The 25,554-nt window shown below is 43.2% G+C and overlaps 1 protein-coding gene across 1 annotated transcript in view; it reads left to right on the plus strand.

Moving 5' to 3' along the window:
* Positions 1 to 25,554, plus strand: part of grik4 (glutamate receptor, ionotropic, kainate 4) — a 329,989-nt gene that overhangs the window by 251,357 nt on the left and 53,078 nt on the right. Inside the window, exon 11 of the mRNA XM_037084197.1 lies at positions 21,013 to 21,174. Coding sequence (XP_036940092.1) covers positions 21,013 to 21,174 — 162 coding nt within the window. The remainder of the gene's footprint in view (positions 1 to 21,012; positions 21,175 to 25,554) is intronic.

Genomic DNA, 25,554 nt, shown 5'->3' on the forward strand with positions numbered 1-25,554 from the left:
ACTACGTATTATTTTATGTGATCGACTGTGGCGGCATCACGATCAGGATTAGGGCCAGGACAGTTGGGGAGGGGCTGTTCCCTCTTATCGGAAATGAGTCGCTGCTGCTCGAAACATCTGTGCATGTCCCTGCATGTCCCATATTTGAGAGTCATTCAGGGCTCTGGGAGAGTGAGGAAGGAGAGTTATTGTAAGATCATAAAGATACTGGCTTGTAGAAAATGTGGTGCTATGGTAAACTTACTCGATAGCTTCTCCCTAATGGAAATTAATGAGGATCGAGACACTTTGCTCTAATAGCGCTGTAGAGATGATTCATATCAAGCTGATTTATGACTCATTAAGAGTGGGCTGCTGCCATCTTCATGTTTTGCTCCACAGCCCTTGACACAGTCACTTTTGCTATTGTAGCCCCCTCCTTCCTTTAATTTTACCTGCTTGTCTTTGCTATCCTTTGTGCCTACGCCGAAAATAAACCCCCTCATCATCACTCTGCTGTGGTTTTGCTGTGCTGGCCTGCTGGAGGACATAGAGATTCATATTAGATACTGGATGATGACCCCCACATCCTCACCCCCCCGCCACCATTTTACTGAAGTCCAGTCATTGCTCAGTGACGGCATCGTTAATAGCTTCTTCTAGCATCATTAAAATGGTCAGCGGTGTGCCCCTGGCAGCCCGGAACATAATACATAAGCTGTGAGCGGAAAAATGGACACACTGTTGTCTCCTTACTTATCGTAATCAGTGATTCATCCTATTTATTGTGTTGTTAAATGGCTCCATTTCTGGGCATCATTCTCACCACGCACACACATGCATGAATATACTCTGACACAATGGACACAAGTTTCGTCATATTCTCTCACTGTTCAGTTCAGCGTTTGTTCACCCATTCTCCAATTCGCTGTGATATTACATCTCTGAAAGTGGCAATAATACATTAAGTGCCTGGGTCACTCTTTGATCCTCTTATTAAAGTACACTATGTGACCGTCCTGTCCAGAGAAATGACACCATCGCTCATTTGTTTAAAGGGCTTAAAACTACCTGGAACATCCAGTGCCAAACTCAGACATATTGATGTTCTCTGCCAGGAGTTCAGGTATGTAGGTCAGGGTGGTGAGTAGGCGTTCAAAGGGGAGGATTTTGGCAGAGTTTACTTGAGACTGGAGTTCACATCCCAGTTGACGTGTGTTTCCTTTAAGTATGACAGCAAACTTCTAACAAACTTTACCAGGTTGCCTCCTCAACCAATCCTTAACCAAAACTGACAGCGTGCTAAGCCCTGCCATCTTGGTAGTTGTCGCTACACCTGTCAGCCGTTCGTTTGCGTCTGGCAAATAAGGAGTTTACAGAGATAATGAGGAAAGATTTACTACATGGAATTTTTTGACATTTTTGAATCAATGGGCACCTGAATTCAGAAAGAGGCAGAAGCTTCTCATATGGAGCTGGTGACTGTCAACTTAGATGTCTGAAATTGTTGCTCGCACATTTTTTCACTTTTAGCTAATTTGGTCATGCTGATGTCCTGCAAAATAATGTAGGGTAGTATGCAACGCTCCACTGGCCTTGAAAGTTACATTCAGTTATATTTGTAGGTAGTAAGCTAGTGAGCTGAGCATGCATTCTTAAATCTCCTTTGCTCCTGTGTTTTTGGTTTTAGGAAGGGTTGAACTATCCTCCAAACTTGTCATGAACCAATAGTCAGTCTTTCTCACGTCCCATACAAGCTGCTACAGCATTTGGAAAAGCTTGAAAGGAATTCTTTGCCTGGTTACGCTGGCTACATTATGATTTCTCTCCATGTTGTTCAGAGGAGGGGTTTAGCTAATTGTCAAGAGACACTTGCCTTCCAAGAAAACCTCATCAAAAATACTATTTACATTTGTAACATTGCTAATAACTAAAAATCCAGAGTGGTTTTCGCAGTATGTTGTGTGGCTCACCTCATGTGTTTAGATTAAGTAACAGAGTGTTTTGAATTATGCTCTGTGATGTTGTTTATTTGATATTAATGTCGACGAGAAAACTACTTAAGGCTGCAATACACTTTCAGAAGTATGAGCGCTGCCATGCAGAGGAAATTAGGATAATGAAGGTTGATAAGTGAGAATGGTTCAACTTGTGTTTGGGTTTCTGTCAACCAACAAATAAATGACAGCATTGAGTACAATACTGTTCCAGGTAATATTTCACATAGTACACAACATGCAGCACTGCTACCAGCTGAACAGAAATATATGTTAGCTCAGTTAATGCTCCTCTTATCAGTGTAACATGCATTCCGTTACTTGTTGTACGTCTGACATAAATCCCAAGAAAAATATCAACAGTAGGTACTCTTATACATTGACATGCAGCCAAATATATACCGCTCTCATAGAAAATAACTGTACTCATAGCACCCGGGTTATGCACAGTAACTAAGAGTTACGATCCTCAACCCACACTAGCAGTAAACTCTTTGGTATTGGCATTTAACTGCCCATAAAAGCATAAGTAGCACACAAATCAAACATCAGAAAAGGAATAAAAAGTGCACAACAAACTGAACTTGTGACAGACTGGTGTCAGCACTCATAGTTAACAAAGTCAAAGTTGGTTGAGAGCCCTCTGTGTTTCATTTCCCGAAAGGCAGATGAAAGAAACACTTCTGCATTGAGTCACAGAAGCTTGTGAAAGAGAGGCTATCCTGGACGTGACGTCATGACTCCAGCTCCATAATTGCGTTCTATATTTAGCTTCCTAAATATAGCCCGAGGGGCAGCAGATCAGAAAAATGGTCCTCTTCTGTTTTTGGGAAGCATTTTCAGATTTCAAATAGTTTTTTTTATAAAGTCTCAGCAAATTTCCTTTTCCTCATGGCCGAGTGACAGACATACGGTACAGGAAGCAAGATGGATGATGGAGATGATTGTACAGTCACTAACCTTTCATTGTACCGGTTCATAGGTCTGTGAAGGCATGTGTGTGCTCTGAATGATAATGTCTGTTCCGGTACATTATATATTTCCATTATCTCGGCGAGCAAATAACATTTCCTGACGTCTAATTAAAGGTGACACTTACGACATACTCACTCACCTTTGGCCCTGAAAAAGCTTTTGCATTAGGCGACCTGTGACCAGATACGATCACTTCTTCCTAACAGCCTTTTCTAATGAATTCAATTAGTTGAAAATACCGTGGGGCAAAAAGAATCTGCAGCCCTTTAAAAAAAAAAGAGAGAGAGAAAGATTTAAATATTTCTGTGACACGCAGAAGAATGCAGATAAATGTGAAATGAGCAGCTTGTGTTTATCTTTCTCAAACAAAACACAAAAGCTTGTATTAGAGAAAGGCAGCAGTGGTTTGATGTAATTGCCTTATGTGTTTCTCAGTGTGATGCCTGACAGAGCCGCTGCTAAGTGTCTTCTATAAAATCTTCGTTTGTGCTTTGACATCAGCTCGACTTTATTAAGCTTCACAGACTTTGTGTGTGGAGGCAGCTTTCCGGTGTTGTGGAGATGTGAAGTGTTTTGCAGGTAGCAGCCTGTGATCCAGGATAGTAATCACTGGGTTTCCTCCCACAGCACTCACTAAAATTATAAAACCTTCTTTCTACATCTGTGCAGTGTTTAACTGATTCAATTTTCCTGTACTTTTTTAAGAACAGTGAGCAGGATTCATAATTACTGTGTTGTTATTCTACTGACTTTTTGAGAATGGAGAAGGAGCACACAAAGCTCAGAGGTGCAAGTCTTCACTCTTCACACTGCCGTCTCCGGAAACATAATCAGAGATTTATTTTTCCACGAAGTACGTGGCTTATGATGTGTTTTCTTGTTAGCTCACATAAATCTAAAATTCCACTGTCTGTGATTTAAAGTTTGCCTACCGCAGCCCCTCATTAACCGGAATAGATACAGAATTGGCACCAACATGCAGATAATTTACTTGTTCACTGTTATCATAAAAAAGTTATTTTAACAATTTAATAATGCCTTTGTGGGAAGGAGGATTGACCTTCTGATGGCACCCTAATTAAACTTACACAGATAATAAAAAACTATGTTTGGAGGTTCAGATTAGAGTCGCTGACCATCTAAAACTATGTGTTAGGTGGGAGCATTCACAGTTTACTGTGATCAAAAGGGAATCTAATCTATCTAAATTGCTGCCAAGAGATTTCAGTGTGGCTATGTTTATAATTATGTGATGGAACGGCTGAGAGTTAACTGGAGGCTTTGCAGTTCTGTGTTGATTTAGGGGAAAGTTGCTTCTGTGGTTAATGCTGATTTGGAATCAGCTTCTGGAAGCAGGAATGATATAATGGCTAAACTGACCTTACAGCCATAAACACAATCCGATCGCCAGAATAAATGCTAGTATAAGCAAGTACATTATTCTTTATGTTGCTTTTTTTGTGTTGTTTAGTTTTTTCTATCTCTCTCATGTACTGCACTGAGTTTAAACTGTCTAAGTTCAGGCACAAAAAGCACTTGAATAGGGTTAGGAAACCATCATGGCCTGCCTTTTAAATGCTTGTTTTGGGCACTCGATCACAGATGGATGTTGTCTTTCTTTACATGAAAAATAGCTGGTAATGTTTGCCAGGAAGCTGGATGGAAATGTTTCCATAACTCTGTAAAAAAAAACCCACAAAAATAAACAGGTTTTGTATAAACATTACCACAGCATGTTGTTGCTCCGGTCTCCATACTGTTTACATCTGCTTCCCCGTGAGATCACGTGAGCCGCTACACTGCTCCCTTTTGCACGATAATCTTAAACGACACCCTGTGTGATGCGCCATTATTTTCAAATCTTGTAGCTGGCGTATGTTTAAGATTTGAGACAAGAACATCTGTGAAGATTCCCCTTATTTGCGTGATGCAACCTAATTTCACAGTCGGTTAGCTTTTTAAAAGTCCTGTAGTGTGAGCCTTATTCAATCAGGCTGATCAATGAGTTGGAACTTTTGTCAATAGTTTGACCTCTATCTCGGCTCGTGTTGTCGCTTTGTTATTGAATTTTTCTTTTGTTGAATTGCAGGCTGCCTCTCTCTCTTCCATTGTTGTGACATTTATGAGTGTGACGTTAATGAATTATGTGAACAAAGCACATCGTCGTCATTGCTCCTCATCTCCTTTAACCTGATGGAAACAACTAAAGCACAATATGCCAAGAAGGACTTTTTAAAAAATGAAGGTAGATACAGTTTAAACACATCGATGTGTCATCCCTCCTATCTAAGATAAATAGGATAATTATAGTCTGAAAATAATTAAAGCACTTTCACAGAAGATTAGAAACACTTCAGACAGGGGAAAACATGTCAGACGCCTGCAGTATGTGCGCCACAGATTAAGACACATCACACAGTTGTAGTGAGGACGCATTGTCTGGCTAAGGAAACAGTTTAGAGGATTAAACAAATATTCTATCATATTTATAATGTATTATGATTACATACAGCATCTCTTTTTATATCATTCATGAATAATTGAAGCTCTAACTGGTATTAACCAATCATGCAGCATCATAACAAGTGATGATAAATATACAAGTTTCCCAAGAGAGGCATGTAGGATTAATTATGCTTGTGCATAAGATAACATACCCATGACTCACTTATGACTCAGAAAAAGAAACTAATGTAATAACTTTTGTTGTACAACTCTATTGAAATGCGTAATAAATTCCACAGTGACCTTTTACTTCCCGGGCCCAACAAACAATCGTTTCTTTTGCATATTCCTTCCCTTTCTGCCCTCTCCTCCCTCACTTCTTCTCCCCCTTTGTCTCCCCCTGATTTTCTTCCACCGTTCCCTCCTTCTGTCTGCCTCGTCTGCTGACACTTCATTTATCTCTGGTCCTGACATCCCTGACTAACGATCTGCCAGACTGCTCCCCTGCCTAATCTGTTTCCCCTGAATCATCTCAAGGCGCTCGTCAGCGTCCTCACACAGCTACCCCGTCTCCAGTCAGGGTTCTTTGTCATGCCCACTTATGGATTTGACTGCTTTCCGTCTTCATTTTGTTTCTGTTTGTTTATTGTGCTCCGTGTTGACGCTATTAATCTGGTGTGAGAAATTAGGGGAGGAAGAAGAAGAGGTGGAGGCGCCGCTTCATCTCCTATCATAACCAGGCAGAATTCTTGCGCTGCATTCAAGAGAATGTGTTCTGATGATTCAAACTGTGTTGACAAAGTATGAGCACGGGCGTCGCAGCCATTGTACGGGAGTGAGGCGAGTCTCAACCAAATGAGCTGAACTAGTCATTGGCAGCTGGGTTAAGGTGGTCAGACGCCGTCATTACAAACAGCCTCAAATCAAGAACATAAACAAGGTAGATAGAAGGAAAACATGACAGGAAAGAGGGAAGTGAGGTGGCAAATGAAACTAAATCAAGGGAGAAAGACAGAAAGTGATGAAACGAAGCAAAATGGGATGAAGGGTATACTGTAAAGGCAGGGACGAAAACCACAGAGAGAGATTCTTCTTTTTATTATCGTCTTCAAAGATGTTCACTGTTAGTGCAGTGTTTTCATTAGATGCTACATGCTACCTCCTCTGGACGAAATTGCTAAATATCAGCCCACTGTTTTTCTCATGGTACCGTAGCCTGATAAAGTATCAGACGACCTGTTGAAATGCACATGAAACACATGAAACGACATCTACACTAATAATAACCTCTCCAGAACCCTCAACCCTCCATTTAAAGTGTCCCAGCCACATTTTGAATGCTTCCTATGCCCGTGAATAAGAGTATTTTTTTCTCATGCTCTCATGTTGTGTGTGTGTGTGTGTGTGTGTGTGTGTGTGTGTGTGTGTGTGTGTGTGTGTGTGTGTTACTTATTCATATCCATGCATGACCAAGGTCTCTGTGGAGACAATGGATGTCAAAGTTTGATCACTCATTGGCCGTTGTTAGAGCTAATGATCCTCAGTGGCTGCTGCCTGGGGTTAAGAGAGATGTTGCTTTGTTTTTTTTGTTGTTTTTTGTTTTGCCCATCACTTCATTAAAAGCCGTATGATTCAGGTAGTTGTTCAATGCAGCAACAGTTCTCCTCGCTACATTAATTCTGCTCTGTGCTCTCCGAGGGTAATGTAATGCTTATTCTGGAAACAAGCATTCCCTTTTGTTGATGGTGTTGATCACAATTAGAACGCGCAGGTGAGGAGGAGGAGGCATCTCTCAGACTCTATCGCGCGTTGTTTCTTTTATTCCGCACGATAAAGCTCTCGGCGCTGGTTTTTATTTACCTCCCTTCCCGCGAAGTCCACTTAATCCAAGCCGCTAATATCCTGAGCTTTAACTGTAAGGCCTAATAGAAATCTCGGCCCTTGGGTCGCAGCGAAACAGAGAGATTAAAACAAGAACATGCTTCATGGAAGAGCGGGTAAACCGAACAGCTCCGCAGGGCTTCTCCGGCTCGTCTCTGTTAACTTTGTTTTTTTCGGGGAGGGAATGTGAGCAGCTGACATCCTGCAGCTTCCTCGGCTTCAACTTAATGTAGCGCTCGCACGAGAGATCACGCACACACACACACACACACACACACACACACACACACACACACACACACATGCCTGTCGCCTGATGCATACACGCACACAGTCAAAACAAACACACACGCGCGCTCACAGACACACTCCCTGCTCCCATCTAAGTGATTTGTATCCCACGATCCGAGCTACTCGGCGGGATTGAATAAATCACATCAGGTTGGCAGTGACTCATCATATGTTGACGGGATGCCTAATGTCATTTGAAGGTTAGGTGAGCACGGGATTGGGCCTAGCAGCGCCTCGCTTTGTGATGTCATTTTGAGTCTTGACGAAAGTGCGCGGCGCACACAGACACACACATTTGCATCCAGTCAAAAAACACGCGTTGACGTGCGGTGCCAGCTGACATATTATCGCCTCGCTGCAAAGCTGGGGCCATTAGTTCAACCACATGCACACACACACACACGCGCTCACACACACACACACACACACACATACACCCCTCCGTCTGTTTGTTTTGTTCTTCATGTTCCATTTCCCCTCCGCACACCCGTGATCCCTCTTGTCACTGCAGTCATTGTCATGCATCCGTGCCCGAGGAGCTGCCGGCGCTTCCTGACTGTCACACACACATAAATACGTACACATGAACGATAAAACTCAAATAAATAAACTCGTGTACATGCTCAGCCCGCACGACATCCCGTCCCTCCCAACCGCACACGCATACAGTCGGCCCCCTTATCTACCCACCTGCCTGTCTGTCTGCTTCCCGGAAATAAGCTGTGTATTTCTTTCTCTTGTCTCCCCGCGTCATAAACAAGGAGAAAACACTGATACAGACACACGCCTGCAAAAACCCATTTTTCCTTTTCTCTGCGTTCGTATTCGTCAGAGCTGATTGTCAGGTCGGTATGAAAGGCTGACGAGGAGAGTCAGGTCTTACTTTTGAAGCATGGCTGATGCTGTTATTCACTATTTAATCCCTATTCTTTCCCAGACGCCGCTGTGCTCCCCGCTATTTGTTCTTGGCCAGTTGGGGTTCCGGGCTCGACATGCTCCGTGCTTCTAATTATTCCTCCCAACACTGTCAAATGATGAAATGCTTTATAATTGAATGTGGCACCGAGGAACAGGATGAAATGTACCCCTGCCTCTCCAACCTGCACAAGCATCATTTTCTAATTTTCCTCTCAGTCGATGGTTCCAACTCGGTTTTTTCATTCACAGTTTCTGAGTAGGTTGCTTTGCCCCTCTGTCTCTGTGAGCCAGTAAAGAATGGATAACAGTGGCTGGCTGCCCTTGTCCTTGTCATTTCACCTCCTCTTTACTGCCACTGCTCTTTATACTGCCAATACCTGCATCCTGCATCTCTCACTCTCTGTACGTCTCTCTCGCTCTGTTTGTCTGTCTGGCATTGATAGCAATATTGTCTAGGTGATACAGAATTCAATTTCACAAGTTTATTGTTCTGGTAAAAAAAAAAAAAAATGTGCCCCCATATCTGCAAATGTGAATGAATGGAGGGAGCATCCCTTTAAAAAAAAAAAAAAAAAAAAAAAAAAGAACACTTCACATCAACCTCGCCCTCCATCGCTCTGCTGTGCACTGTGGTATGCCAGATTTATAAATCCAACCTAAAAAAAAAAAAAAAAAAGTGTTGTCAGTCAAACTGCTTTAGAGGGCAGCCACTGTGACTGTGAAAATGATTGGGATTTAATTAATTCCCCTCCACGGCTTATGTAAAGTTCATATTTCCCTGTTTAGACACAGAGTTTGAGAATCAATCAACTGAGTAATAGAAAAGGTAATAGGCTACGTGGACGGTGACAACAGAGAGCTGCATCCATCCAGAATATAAACTATGTCATTATTATGTCACAACAAGTGTGTTTTCCCAAATAATGTGCGCTCACTACTTGCTGTATTGGAAAGACGCCAACTCACCTCGCTGAGAATTACATTTATTGTCCTGGCGCTTTGGAGAGCGGTATAAATACTCGCCGCCATAAACGCAGCTTGTCCTCAGATGGAAGGACAAATTCTATTGAGGCCTTAAATTAATGCGTTCTCACTTTGCGCCAAATATCAGTTTCTGATTTAGCTGCTCAGCTAGAGCAGGTTGAGGGAAACTTTACCCCAGTTGTTTATGTCGGTTGTCTCACATTGGGATTTATACCTGACACAAAATCTATGGCTGGGACTTGATTGATTGGGCCGTATTGTGCTTTGATTGCATTTTCATCCCTGAATTTGCTTTATGCAACTTCTATTGCACCTTGTCTCATCATTAAATAGGAGGCTACTGTTTCTCAATGTTGCAACTACGCTTCACTTTCATTTGAACTTGCTATTTCTCCCGGGTCACAACTGTGTGAATATACCCTTCTTAGGTTTAGGCACAAAACCAGCAAGGTTGGGGTTAGGGGAAACAAATCCTGGTGTCCAGTGTTTTGTTTGTCCATGCTGGGCTACTGTAGAAAATGTTGCGTTGGCAACATGGTTAACCCCGTGAAATAGGATCCACCCCCCACTGTAGATATAAAAGGCTCATTCCAAGGTAACAGAAAGGATGACTGTGTTTCATGTAATTATACACTAATTAAATCATAATTATGAGTATTACAGACGTCCCCCTAAATCCTACACACTGAACCTTTTAAATTGCAGAAATTGCTGGGAGGTTTTTTTCCGTATTGGCGTCTTGAGTCGGCGTTGATTACCCAGTAATGTTTCAGTTGCCGTGTGTGAAAAGAGCTTGAACACAGTTGCGGTGGGGAATATGCTTACGTCTTTGATGTGGAGGCTGAGTAAAATGCTCCACTGACACTTCCCATCAGTTCATTATGCTCCATATCAGATTGCGCAGATGATTAATAAACCGGGTCGCATTCATGTCTTAATCACTTATAAATTGCAAATAAGCAGCTATGCAATGCGAGGAGATTATGTAGGCCGCTTGCAATTATGATGCATTATTGCTGATTTTATAGGGGGCAGCCACAAAGGCATCAGTTTCAGATCCACTTTCATCACTGATTGAGCATATTGTCTGACATTAGATTCTCTCGTTTCTGCGGCTGCTATCGCCCGCGTGTGTTTCCACTCAAGGCATATGATGATTGTGGAATGTTTAAGGAGTGACTACCATTATTCTATACGCAGAATACTTTGGTCGAATGTCTGGTCGACCACCTCACAAAGAGGGGAAATATCTCCTCAAAGTCTTCGCTCCGACCCTGGCGCAGAAAGAGAAATGAGCTACAGGCGCATTGAGATGCATATCGGCATTCGTGAAGGGACGTTCATTAATCATTTATGGTTCGTTTGGAGGGTTAACAGGTTGGTACGTGAGGTCTGCTCATGTTCATGAAGTTACATATTGATCGGGATGCATGCATAGAACTTGTGTTCCTGGTTTTTAATGAGCTCCTAATGGAAACCAGAGTCAGCCCACTAGGAAGGCAAATGCATTTTTTAAAAATGGTGTGCGAGACAAATGTTTTCTGACTCGCGATAGCACAGTCTGTGCGAGAGACTGCCGACGACCCGCCATGTTTAATATGAGCGTCAGGCCTCCCCGCCTTATCACTCTAAACATAACTTTTCTGACGAAAATGAAAACACACTCTGAGAGGGCTTGTTTACCATAAAATTATAAGACTTGAAGTTCCCCGGTCTCTTTTTATCTTTACAGATTAGCCAGACGGCGGCTGGATGTTTGTGTAAATGAGGGTAAACCATTTAGTGCAGTGTTCCACCTCTCAGACTCACACCTTTATATGTGCGAGGAGTTCTGGCGTATTGATTACTCTGTGTCAGCCCTATTACCACCAGCTCTCCCTCTGAGCCCCGCGTCTGGATGACTCAGTGTTGACAATTGTATTACAGCCTATTATCTTCCAAATCCCAGGGCTTGAGTCATGGCTTACTGTAGGGTCTTCTTTGGAAAGTTGAAATTGCTTGCTGACTTCATACCCGACTTCCTTTCCATGCTGTATAACTCTCTTCCCGCCGCTATTCCACAGACCCCCGTCTACCTGTCTTTCCTTTTCTTCCCCTCTACTATTTCCTCCTCTGGGCCTTGACGAACCAAGCTGACATCAGAGAACTAGCTCTGATTGTTGGGCCAAACAAGCTCACACGCTCTGCACCTGTGTGAAAGGAAATACCTCTCTGCTGATACAATCTGTTGCTATGATTAGCCGCACTGTCCTTCCGTGGTCATGTGGCTCACTCGCCTACTTTCTTTCTTCTACCTCTTTCCATTCCTAAACCTTTTTTCCCCTTACCCTCATTTGCCAATCCCAAACCCTCCATTCCCCATATAACAGACTGCTAACCTGCATATACAATGTCAGTGTTATGCAAGAATCAATGTCTTTCCACACCACTTCTTTTGAAATTCATCAAAGATCTTACACGCACACTTTGTTAAGAGAGCTTCTAATAGCAGGCGATTTCCCACCATCACGCTTCTCGAATAACACCATTTCCCTGACTTGCAGGAGTGCATATGCTCCAGAGTAATGAGCTTGTTAATTGCTAATTAACTTGAAATAAAGGCTTGTTTAAAAAATAAAGAAATAAAAAAAAAAATAACTGTCAGTATTTCTCTTTGCTTTAAATGCTCTCAGCTGTGAAAATACACCAGAAAGGCCATCGGTCGGTGACCTCAATTACCCCAATGTCAAGCCTCTTTAACAAACCATCAGACTCTGGTTGAGTCATGTGCTTTCAAACTCACATGTCACCTTGGATTGCAGCAGTGTGTTATTTTGTATTCTATCACATTTAGCAACTGGCAGAAAGTCATTAGCGATATTTGGAACCAAATATCATGTCCAGCTCGCCGCTGTCTTAATCAGCCTGATGGAGCTTTCGTTGTGAATATAACGGTTATTGTATTCTGATTATCACTCGGCCAGACGAAGGGATCCAGACAGGAAGTTCAATACACAATCAAGCTGAGCTGATTGCCGAGCTGATCGTGTCCAATCAGGATTAGTGGGGGGCTACGAAACAAGTTATCTGCCATGATGCAATTTCAATTTGACGTCCCGTCAAACAGGCAGGTTGAGGTCTCTTAGTGAGTCGTAATGGTTTAATTAGGTCACTCGGAGACCGCATATTAACTTTGAATTGGGGTAATTAAGATGCACCTGTAAGCGAGACTTCTGAGGTGAAGTTCTTCTTCTCAAGGTCTCTTCTGTCGCAAATGATTTGGAAGTTTGAATGAGACCTATCATAATGTCTTTTCTTTCCTTCAGTGTGTTATGTGGGTTCTTCTGCATGTAAAAGATCAGTCAGCTCCAACAGCTCCGCTCTCCCATAGAAACAGCTACTCCTGAGAAGCCTTGTCAAGTCGCTCCACCTCTAATTCTGGGACTTTGTGACATCACACTACATCACCATGTCACATATTTGCATATCGTATGCCTATACTCACAGCAGAAGTGAAGACGTAGAACAGGAAGCTGAAAACACCACAGAGCCGACTGGAGACGCTGGTTCAGGCATGTGTGAGCTGACCAATCTGAGCAGACTGGGTATTTTTTGTGGGTTGGGGTCATACAGAGACAGGAGCTAACTCAGAGCGTTTCAGGCAGAGTGAATACACCAATCAACCTGAAAATGTGCATAATATGTACTCATCTTTGACTCATCTTTGTGATTAGTGTGATTTCCAAAAACTACATGGCCTTAATGCCAGTTTGTCTAGCTGTTTATGATGCCTGTGTATACTGCATCACAGCACAGAACACCCTGCGGATCCCAATTCAGTTAGTTGCAGAATTGGCCATATCTTTTGAAGCACGGAGAATTTATAGGACAACACTTGCGCAGGCAGAAGAAGACATAGAGGAAAACTCACCAAGCAATGTGACATTTGAATTAAAGCCTGGGAATACTGTGTTATAATGACGACGCAGAAATCAGAAATGAAATGCAAAACAAAATCGAAGTGCGGCAGCAAATTCCCTTCTCTTTCTGGTCCACAAGACCTCGGCGTGCCCGTCACTGTCAATCCAGCAACTACAGAGCTGAGCCAGCAGGGCTCAAGTCACCTCAGCGAGTCAGCACAGATTCAAAAAATGGTTCCAGTTTGTTTTGATCAGGGAACAAGGAGCCCTTTGAGCTGCTCTCCCTTTGCATCTCTGTCAGTGTCAGATATGGGGAAATGTGAGATATAAGATTATAGCAAATACAGCAAAACATGACTCGAAGAAGACATTACCAGTTATAGTGTATTCTTGTTCCCTGCTCCTACGGAGAGAAGGTCCGCTCTCAGATCTGAGGGGTTGATGAGAAACACTCGGGTGATCGATGTGATCACTCGGGGCTTCACTGAGACGAGCAGGGTTTAGATGGAGTCTCATCTCCATTATCTGCTGCTTCTCCCTCTGTGTTTTTTTTTTTTCTTTTGTCTGCAACCGTGTTTCAACCGCCCACTCCTCCACCCCTCCGCCGACTCCGCAGCCTTCGAGGTCCATGAAACCGTTTTGCGTTTCCAAACAAAATAATCATACTCGGTGGATGCAAAGCTTTTCAATTAAGAGAAGCATTCATAAGCAATGTGAAGACATTTCTCTCTCTTTTTTTTTTTTTTTTTTTTACTTTGAAGGCTTTTCTTCTTGAAATTTTCATTTGCTTTATGTGCTTTCAGCTGCGATGTTCCTCCGTAAAATTCTGCTGGGATTTGGAGGAATAGCTTACTGGGGAAAAAAAAAAAAAAGGCTGTTTCAGATTCCAAACATATGCTCATGTCTGCAATATTCATGGTGTTTTTGGCCTCCACCAGACTAAGAATTACTCTGGGCATAAGGTCTCCGCCTCACAAATAGGCTGTTACTGTTGCAGGTCAGACGTAATTCTATGAATAATGGAACGAAATTGGTCATTTGTTTCCAACACTCAGCAGGAAGGCTGCCAGGTTGTTGTGATGTATGCGGCTATTAAAGGCTTTCAAACAAAGCTAATGTATCAACCCCCGGCATGCTGCACCAAGATAGATGGTATGTTAATTCCATGGTCATCTCGCAGAGTGAAACTAGCTGGTCACCGGGGATGATGTAAGGTGACACGTTGGTGACGAACGCAAGAGGGATGACTTCTGGCTCGGTCCATGCGCGCACAGTGCGGCGACTTAGCATCTCGAGAGCGGCGCAGCTGGCAAGTAATTGGGGGAGCTCACAGTGACAGTCTGCATGGCCTGCTGCGGTAGACGATCGCGTTGAATTTCAGTTGCAGAAAACCCTGCAAATCATTTTCCAATTTTGCTTCCGCGTCCCAGGTTCATAACAAGTCCGCAGGCAGGGCATTTTGATAATTCTCCCTCTCTCCTCCTCCTCTCCTCCCATCCCACGCTCGCATTGTAATTAAGAGGCTGCAGGAGGCTTTAGAGCTCAGGCCGAATTTACGCAATTGATACAAGCATGAAATGACTTATTGCCCAAAAACACTGTGTGAACATTCCAGCTATTAGGGAATAATCAGTGTGCCGCTGGAAGTGGATTTCGGTGCAGAGTGAGGACCGGACTGAGACGCGAAGTGTTCAGCCTGTATTACCCTTCCCCCAGGTACAACAGGAGGGGTGTTATTAATTAGGGCTTTATCATCAGGAAAACCAATATGCAGTTTACAGAAACGTTACTCAATCATAGGCTACTGGAGTCAGTCTGCTCTTCCACAGGGCTGCCGTGCTAGATAAGCAGTTGGAGACGCTTTTCCCTTTTTCGTTCTTCAAATTGTCAATTATGATTATCACAACCGACGGCTCCGTCTTTATCTAGGCCAGATTTTACACAACAGAGGGAAATGTTCTGAGCTGGTGATTTGAATGCATGAATACAGGGAAACAGGCATAACAAAGTTGGCGGTTTATATTTAATACATGACGTGCTGGTTGATTGATTTACTGTACTGGGCTGCTTAAATTTGCAGTCAACTTTCGGGAATATTGAGAGGCTCCACAGTCCGCCATTGCTTTAAAGGAAAGAGAAGAAGATCCATCGGCATAAACACAGATGACGTAACTCTCTCCCTGACATGACCAGATTTTTAGCCTGCTTTTGGGGCATCTGTTAGGGATCGATGGGCTCTTGGATCGCGTCCTTGAACAAATCACACTTGGCAATTGATACACGAGCATCAAGCCAACACTAATTTGCCTCTTATTTGTCTGCGACCTCTAAAAACTGTTGGCGAGTGGGTGATCAGGGCTACACCCCTGTAGTTATAACTCGATATAAAGAACGGGAGCAGATATTTTTCCCTCAGGACAGGGCTGGAAGAAGAGTGAAATGTTCACTTAAATAAATTGTATTTATTTGTATGACGATCCCTATTACTTCATTAATTTGTTTTTAAAATGATGCCCATGAGTCACTGAGTGCAATTTCAATTCATTATTCAGCCCTCATTTGACATTATTGCAACCGCCATTGACCCGCAGTTCTCTCAATTTCAGGCAGCCCCATTAATTTTAATGCTCCATTAACAAAGTTCTCCAACAGAAAAAAAAACAAAAAAAAATGCTCTGATGACTCAAACTCATTCAAACACTGAGGCTCTTCATATTCACAATACCAAGTAGCAGCCTAGATTTTCCCGCACAGCATGTACCGCATACACATTACAGAGCCCTCTGTAAACAGCGCCTTATCTGTCAACAGAACGTTTCTGGAAGCTATCTCAGAGGTTCAGTTACAGGAAGTTGAAACGCGCGTGCAGCCGGAGATGCAGCCTGATTTGGCGGATGTCCTCGGAGCCTGGAGAATCACTATAATTTCAGCATTTCCACCCTATTTAGAGGGATGAGATCAGTGGGAGAGAAAGAGGCTGGTGGATCTAAAGAGGTTTCGGCTTCATGTTGGATATCCTGTTTGGGATTCTGGGTTCATGAGAGCTTACACCGCTGCATGGAAATGTGTCTCGTGCATGAGTGTGAACGAGGTGTTGAGGGGTTGGGGTCATGGCAGGGTATCCCACTATCAGCAGCATCGGTCCTCCCGGGATCTCATTATTCACAGCTGAAGCGGCCTCCATCATAACAAACACCAAGTGGTCGTACTTCCATTAGGCCGCTGCTGAGTGTACATGTGTGCATGCGTGAGAGGTTATGTGAAGAGTATGAGATATCACTGACAGGATTAAAAAAAAAAAAAAAAAAAAAATCCACATGAAAAGATAAAAGAGACTTCGGGAGGATAAAGGAGACGGAGACAGAGCTAAAGAATAGATGAGACGGAGGCTTCCACATTTAGAGGTTTTCAGAGCGGGTGAAGCAACAGGTTTGGTCGGTTGGCTCGAAGGTTCTGGCTGCTGATTGATCTCCAGGTGACAGCCGGTGTCGGGGGGGGGGGGGGGGGGGGGGGGGCCTCGGCCAGGCTGTCATTCCTCTCGCTCTCTTCCCTGCTCATCTTCGCTCTCTGCCACTCTCTCCCCGTCTTCCCCCTCCATTGATTCAACTTCCCCCTCTTTCTCTCTCTTTCTCTCTCTCTCTCTCTCTCTCTCTCTCTCTCTCTGTCCTTCCCATCATCATTCTGCTCCTCCACCCTTTTCACCCCTTCAGTGGTGACAGTTGGTTCCTCCACCGCTCTCTCTCTCCCTTCTGCCCTCCAACTCCGCCTTGCCGTTCCCCCTCTGCTGGGAACCAACTGTCCTCTGCTACGACGGCAGTCCGTTTCACACCACCTACTTAGCATGCGCGCGAGTGTAATTGCTCATGTGGAGGGATTTAGGCTCTGTTTGTGTCCAACTACGTGAGTGTGTGTGTGTGTGTGTGTGTGTGTGTGTGTGTGTGTGCTCCAATGTGAACGTGTGCGTCTATGCCCTGCAAGCCTACGAATGTGGCGCATTAGTTTTCTTCAGACATAGCCTAGGGATATTTTGGTGACCTTGGTCTTCAGTGGGTATGTGCATGTGTTGCTCAATTATCGGCGTATCATTTCCCCGCGTGCAAGCCACAGTTTGTGGTCTGCCCGCGCATACAGACAGGCAGCCCTTGAGGGGCATGTGTAATGATAGGCTCGTTTGCACAGCTCTTGCCTCTAATGATCTATTAAAGTGCACTTAGCCAGTAATTATATGGCCAGTCCCAAAAGGCTTAGAGGCCCCATGAGGGATAGCTGGAGATACAAGAGGACTCTGGAAAAGCCACCGTGTTTTATGTGATGTTGACAACTAGTGATCTTATGGGTTTCAAGTTTGCTTTAGGTTTCTGACAGATAAGCACATGAATAAATAGAGGATATCGTTACATTTGAATTATTCAGGTTCAAATTAAGTCAGCGTTTCAGTTGCTCAAGCTTCGCTGCAGAACACTTAATCCCTGTTTGAGCTCTCCTCCTCCCCCTCCCCCTCCTCCTCCTCCGTTGGACGTCGTCCTCGTCATTAATTTGTCTGTATTCAAAAGCAAAACACACAGAAATCAAGAGAGTCAGTTTCACCGACTTGTGTTTCTAAAATTTAGGCAATAGTTGCACCGAACAGACGGCCACTTCTCTAACAAGACCATTAGACCATTATCCCGGTCATTAACAAGAATTGTCTCCTTGAGTTCAAGAGCAGCTCGCAGCCCCTCAGTTCTTTTTCTGTCTTGAATCATAATAAGAGTTATGTTAAAAAAAAAGAAATATTCTCTCCACGCTCCATTTCCCCTCTGCAAAACTTGCATTCATAGATATCTTTGTCTATTGTATTTTGCTTTCAGTTGCTTCTGTGGTTTCGAAAATAAGTCTTCGGGTTGTATTTTTGTGAAACTGGGTGCAGGAGCAAACACAGCTCTGGTGCAGTGGAATCCAGTCTGAAAGCAGAAGAAAATGCATTTGCATCGTGAGGCAGGAATTAGCGTGGCTCGGACTGCAAACACAAGTCATCAGTTATTAATGAGACCATTGTCGTTAACTCCTGGCACACTTACAGCCAGGCAGCATCCCTCTGCCCTCTCTGCTGCTTGGGATCTGTCGCCATGCAGTCACGCAACCAAAGTTATAAACACCAGTTTTTCTTTAATGAGAGGCCAGAGGTAGCCCCGCTCGGCGTGATTTGGCATGTCCAAGTTCCGTCGTCTTGAACTCGGCTTGAAGTGACGAGACGGGGTCAATATGCCACGCCGAGCGAATGCGTCTCTTCTTTCCTCTTACAACTAATGAAAAGGTTGTGAGGCCGTCTTGAGTAGGAGGAAAACGCTCATCAGCAGGTGGAGGGCGGCAGTAGTGACTAATGAGATGTTTACATCCTCAGATGTCCACCTCCCCTCGTCCTCTTTGAAGGCACTGGAGGTGAATCGAGGACAGTTTCTTATAGAAGACTGTATCCATTTTACTGTATACAACCAATTCTTCAGATAAAAAACACAAGCATTTTATTCTGACCGCTGGTTCGCGTCTATATACGGCTAACAACTTACAGATCCACACACCATACCTGTCGACGAGTGCGTGCTGCTGCCCCGGACAGGTGTCACGCGCAAATCTTTCCCCTCCCCTCGCAGCTCTCCCGCCTTCCCCCTCTCTCGTGATGTCCTATTACCAGATCTTGAGCGCCGTGAAGGCCCTCTTCACACTGGAATATATTCGGTGCCAGAGCTTGTTTTAATATGCAGCAGGGTTACCCTCTGCACGCTGGCATAGCTAAACATTTGGGATTTCCTGGGTTCTGGGAGGTTGGCACCGGGGATAATAGGCTTCCCACTCAAAGTCAATACCCACTGCTTCCTGCTGCCCTGCTCCGCTCTGAGTCTGTATCAGTGCCGTCACCCACTGGTGTCTTCACAGCAGAGTGACTCATACTCGGTCTCCTCTTGGTCTGAGAGCTTTTTCCACCTAGCTGCTTATCAGTTATTTATTTCACTGACCTATTCGCTCTCTTTGTCTGAGCGTCCAGTATCTGATTTGCCTAATCCCCTCTCATCCCGTTTTCTTCTCACAGATGAAAAAGGCCATTTCGCTCTTTCATTTTTCTGTGGCGACACAGCCGTGACTTAGACTTTGTAAGCTTTGATTTCTTCAGGAGCTAGTCTGCATTTCCCTTTGGCTGACTAAAAAATGTGTTTTTGCTTGTTTTTTTTCTTTTTTTTTTTTTTTTTGAAAATAAGATTTTGACCTAATCCTTAAAGCCTTTGCCACACATGATGTGGATTTGTACATGGCAGGAGGTCTACAGGAAGAGTTAAAATGTGCAGCTTTGTTCATTTTTAGTTGAAAGATTGTTATCCCACCAAATTTGGCATCCAAACCACTGCGACTAATTATTATTTTCATTATCAGTTAATTGGATGATTTTTTCCCCCCTGTGTAACAATTTGTGGTAATTAGCACGTGTTAAGCACTTTTTGTGCCGTGAGCAGATTGTAACATGACGTGAAAAAGTGACACTTTCCCGATCTGTCGTGGTTGCCTATGAGCCTGTGGACCACTGGCTGGACCAAGTTGTTTAATGTTGCTGGACTGTGGATTTCTCTGTGACAGACTCTGAACATCTGTCGTGGAAAATCCATCAGTCGAAAGGATTGGACTTGATGCATGTTCTCGAGTGCCTCGTCTCAGCGTCTCTCAAAATTACTGAAACAAATTATTGATTATCAACACTTTCCAGCTTGTTGACCATTGTAACCTATCTACAAGCATGCGTCCATAGTTCCCACTCATTCTTTGGGCCCCGCCTGTGGGCTTTACAACATCCCAGTGTCCCCAGCGCCCTGTTATCTCCAGCTTCCCCGGCCTTGGAGACAGACAGACAGTCAGACAGGTGAGGCTTGGCCAGGCTGTCATAAGGTAGATGGCACAACGAGCTGCCAGGCGCAGGCTTCCATCCCCGAGGGGGGGGAGACAAGGTTCTGACACCTCTATTAACCTTCAGGAGGTGTCTGTCCCGCGACACACCCCGTCTCCCCTCCCTCATGCTGTTCCTGATCTGTGTCTCCGCCTGTCCCCCGTCTGCTGCTCCCCAGGCGGAGAGAAAAAAATCCTACTCGTCTCCAGAGAAAAAAGGAGCCAAATAACAAATACCTGTATTTTCCTCGTCTTCCAACCTAGAGCATTTCAATATGCCATGGATTTCTATCTCTCTTTCTCAATTATCCATCTGCCCTCCCCGCCCCATTTCCTGTTTTCCAGTCGGCCTCAGGCTCTCTCTGTCTGTCTCTCTGTGTCATTCTAACTCCTCAGCATTGCAATCCAGTAGCCATACAGTGGCGTGTATGTCAGTATGCCCACGGCCGGTGACGAAAATGCATGGTTTTGTGCAGTGATGCGTAACTAAATGGCGGGAGTGAACAAATTGCCGCGGCTTTCCTCTCCTGTCAATCAGCTGGAATAATGGGAGCTGATGAAAACTAAGTGAGACGGATTAAATCGGATGTAAACATGTTTGATTAACACATGCCCTTTTTACCTTGACAAGAATTCAATATATCATTAGGCGTTATTCAAAGAAGATAATGGTGGAGCGTGACAGGATATGACACATGCATTGAATTCTCTCTCCCGTTTCGCTCCCGCAGGAATTCTCTTTGCTCCGACTGGACGACGTGGTGGACCAGCGGGTGAACATCATCGGGTTTTCGGTCTTCAACAAAACCCATCCGTTCTTCCAGGATTTCGTGCTGAGCCTCAACCGCTCCTGGCAAGAGAACTGTGACCACGCACCCTTCGCTGGCACACCGGTTAGCACACACATGGTCTCACACAGACACACACACAAACAGTGGAGGCCAATGTTACCCATCGAAGAATAATGGATGAACCCTTTTTATTTTATGTCCTTAGCAAGGAAATAGGGCCTTCATTACTCTATTACATCCAAGGCATTACTCTTCCGGTGATGCCGGCTGTATCTGGAGTTCACCAGCAGTAAAACACTGAAGTCGCTTAGACACAAGAATGCCTGTGAAATATACAGGGATGACATTTATCCAGTTAGCAGTTGTAATTGCAGGTGTTGCTGTAGGCGGTTGTTGTTTCCCAGACAGCTCATTAGCGGCGCACGGCACCCTCCCTATTACATTTATAACGGCGTCTTCCTCGTTGAATTTTGCTTGAAAGGAAATGCCAAGCAAAACAGCAGCTCACGCTCACAGCATCCCACCTTAAATCACCCACTGTTCTCGTCTAAACACTGTCTGGAGCTCAACTTTTGACATACTGCATATTTCAGCGGCTGAGTTCAAAACCAAGCTGCTGTTTACATATGAATGACTGGAGAATGCCGCAGGTTGGTATCATGGGAAACTTGAATAAGGAGACTTGAAATCGTTCGCCTCGCGCTGGCTCAACACTGGCCCTCACGCTCGAACATTTTGTATTCTCGGGGTAACACCCTCACTTATTTTACGAGACGGGCTTATCTGCGTTCCTGAGTCAGATTCAGCAAACGCAATGTAGCAAATGACCTGCATGAACATGACGAGTGCTACCTATTCGGTAATTGAACGGTTGTGTACGCGACCTAGATTTATGAGATTATTATCCGACTCCCCAATAATCCTTCTCAAGGCAAAGCTCTATCACCCATTTGTCCGGGAGTGTCACTCATAAAAAAACGACATCTGAGAGTAACAAGAAGAACTTAATCCAATGTTAGATTGAGTTCCTGCTCCCAGAGAGCAGTAAAGACGATGTTTACTGTATTATTTCTTACATGTCAATATCGGAATTAAATTTCTCTTCACACGTATTAAAGATGCTACAAAGAGCTTTTACTGGTTATGAAACTGTATCAATGTTTTACTGATGCCTCTGTGTGACCTGCATGAGCAAACAAGAACATCAGCAGGAACATTAACTATTAGTTATTCTTACTGCCTGTCCCCGGGTCAGATTCCTACTTACCCGTGTTGGAAAACTCATAAACCATTTTTTTATGGCGGAGTGCTGAGGATGAATTGAGTCTCGCAGCCTGAGGAGAGAAGCGGCTCTGTAGTCTTGTGGTACTTTACGGCACTATAACAAAGTTTACTTTAGTTAACTATCATCATATTAATAGATATTGATCTGACATAGCCACAAACAGATACATTCCCTGATGACCAAGCATCCATATGGTCAAAAATGGTCAAAACTTTCTCATTGCATTCTTTTCATAATCTAAGTTGATTTTTGAATGTTTTCAATTTAAATTCTTGTTGCCCCATCAAAAAAGAAATCAAAGTGAAAAATACCAACAGATCAATATTCCAGCTCACGACAGGAAATGATCAACACAATCTTGTTAACAATAACATTAAAAAGAGCAAACATAATGTTTTACAAGGTGTTTCATCAGATCCTCACTGTGAACCACATACCAGCGTAACAATTCTTGTGTGCACTGGAATAGTGATTTGGTTTGTGCCCTGTATCAGCTGCACCCAGGATAGAAGCGCTGCTGTGCACATGTTATCTTCCGAGTGTCTTTCTGTCACTCTACTCCTTTATATATACTTAGGGGTAGTTGTTGTCTTACCACTTTTGTCTGCCGGGGCTGCCAGAATCTTTTAAAAAGCTTTAAAATGTTGTTTTGCATCATCCATTTTAACGAGCTAATGAATAGAGGAAACTAATGGTCAGTGAATAAATCAGTGACAATGTGATTATTTTCATGACCAATATACACATATATGTTGAATATATAATACATTGTAATGAATATTGTGCTCAGCCTAAAGGGACATTATGCAGAAACTGCCTTTTTGTGAGATTTGGCGCCCCCTACATTTGAGTGCAACACCACTGTCGTAAATACAAATCCCAGGTCTGTAACAGTTTGTCAGAGGTAATGAAGGTCCTGCCCTCTCGCTGAAATTACATAGTGAATGACAAGACACTGTAACATCAGCATGATTTTGAAGCTGTTATTTTAAGGTAAGAAAAAGGTCCATAATGTTGCTTTGAAATAACTTGAAATTAAAAAAAAAAAAAAAAAAGTATATAATTAGAATAACTAGAAATAACACATCTCGGTGCAAAAAAACAGTGTTTGCAAACTTTTCTTCAGGGCTCCATTAGCAACCAGAAATTCAGCAAAGTCAATTAATGAATGAATCATTCTCTCTCTGTTTGAAGTTAAGAGAAAGTAAAACAAAAATGTAACAGCACACGCATACATGCACCCATCACCCCCGCCTGCTTTACACAAGCTGGGTGGTGAAGCAGGTTAAGAATAGTTTGAACACAGCGTGACAAAAAATGTTGTGTTTTGTGCACAGCGGGTCACTCGATACTTACGGGCCTGCGGCAATTAGGACTTGTGACTAATTAGCTAATAACTAGAGAGAATAAAGGCTGATGAAGGCAAAGCAAGAAAGTGATTAACTCATTTAGACATGCACATAGATAATTTGCTGTCTTTTCATTAACAGTAATTAGGTCTGGAGGAAACGTAACTGTGGGGCTCATGCATACAAAAAAAAAAAAAAAATGGGCGTACCAGTGACCTCTTTACATGCGCAGAGCTGAGATGTTTAATGCATTAAAGACGTGCCGGCAGATCAAAGTTCATGTGAGAGAATGGAAGTGATTTACAGGAGACAAATACTGTTGGACAAATTATGCTGCCTTCAAATGTCTTGCAAAAATTTGCATCAGGCAAAGTGAGGCACACAGATTGTTCTCATCTTTATCACAGACGCAGATGTCAGCAGGTGGGTACGCATCACGGGACTGTGTTTGTGTTAGAGAACATCAAACAAAACCAAAAGCTGAGAGGTTATAGATGCAATATTGTTTTTTGAAATCTCATGTTTGCACACAGAGTGTGGTACACAGGTGGAGTACAGCTTTGAAAGACGAGGAGCTGCTGTGCCGAGTGAAGACTCGTATGGGTCACTTACAGCGGGGCAGACTAGGACTGCTGTTGAATATTTACACATTCAAATTGTGAAACCCAATGTGTGTCCATTCCCATCTGGAGTTATCATCCAAATTATGTTATATTTTTTGCTAAAAGGCTGTAGTCAATGCAATTCTGCCTGTCACTGTATCTCTACAACCCTGATTCCAAAAAGCAATTAGCCTGTGAAAATAAAACAGAATGTATTTACAACTATAGTTTTACCAAGTGTTCCTGAGCTCATGTAGTAATATCCTCGATACAATAATGTGCTTCATGAAGTGTTGAACCTCGACTCAGCCTTTCGAGGTTGCCTCTTTATACCCAAGCATGATGCTATCATCGGTTACCAATGAACACTAAAACCTGTGGAACGTTTCGAACAGGTGTTTTTAGAGCAGCACACAACTTTCACAGACTTTTGTTGATCCTGTCCAAACTTGTTTGAAACATTTTGCTGCATCAAATTCAGTATATAAGAATATACCTACAAAAATCAACAAAGTTGATGAGTTAAAACATCAAATATATTGTCCTTGCACTGTTTTAAATTGAGTATATGTGTTTTGTTTTAGCCTTAAGGAACCAAAATAGACAGCATCAATGGTCCAAATACTGATGCTTTGGAATGGCAGCAGACCTGACTTAAATTCCCAAAGTATCAGTCTTCGACAAGTTCAGAAACACTAGCTTTCTTACAAATTGGACCCCTAATAACATAAAGCTAACATCCAAGGACCAAAGTACAGGCAATATGCAGCATAGGCAGGCAACAAAAGGAAGAGTTCCAGGGCAAAAAACAAACAAGTACAAACCAGAAAGACACAAAGAAAACAAAAAGCAATTGAAGGTGAAGCACAAGGAGCAGAAAAAGTACTTGGGAACAAATTAGATGAATGCAGCTGAACGGATGAAGAGTCAGGGAAAAAGACACAGACCTAAACAGGGACTAATCAACAAATGAAACACAGGTGAACACAGAAAACAGGTGGGAATAAGACAAAAACTGGAAGTGTAAGGTAAAACATGCAAAGACAGGCTTTCAACATAAAACAGGAAATAAAAAAACTCAGGATAGGACTCATGTCAAAAATGATTAGCAAATTATCACATAATCAAAACACTGACAACGTGGCCCATTTCAGCATATTCCCTCCTATCCAGAATGTATTCAAAGATACAAACATTATTTGCCAAAGGTTTCTGACCCGTTGTGCGAGTCATTTAATATTAACTC

Source organism: Acanthopagrus latus, chromosome 2, assembly GCF_904848185.1.
Source record: "Acanthopagrus latus isolate v.2019 chromosome 2, fAcaLat1.1, whole genome shotgun sequence".
NCBI classification, from domain to species: Eukaryota; Metazoa; Chordata; class Actinopteri; order Spariformes; family Sparidae; genus Acanthopagrus; species Acanthopagrus latus.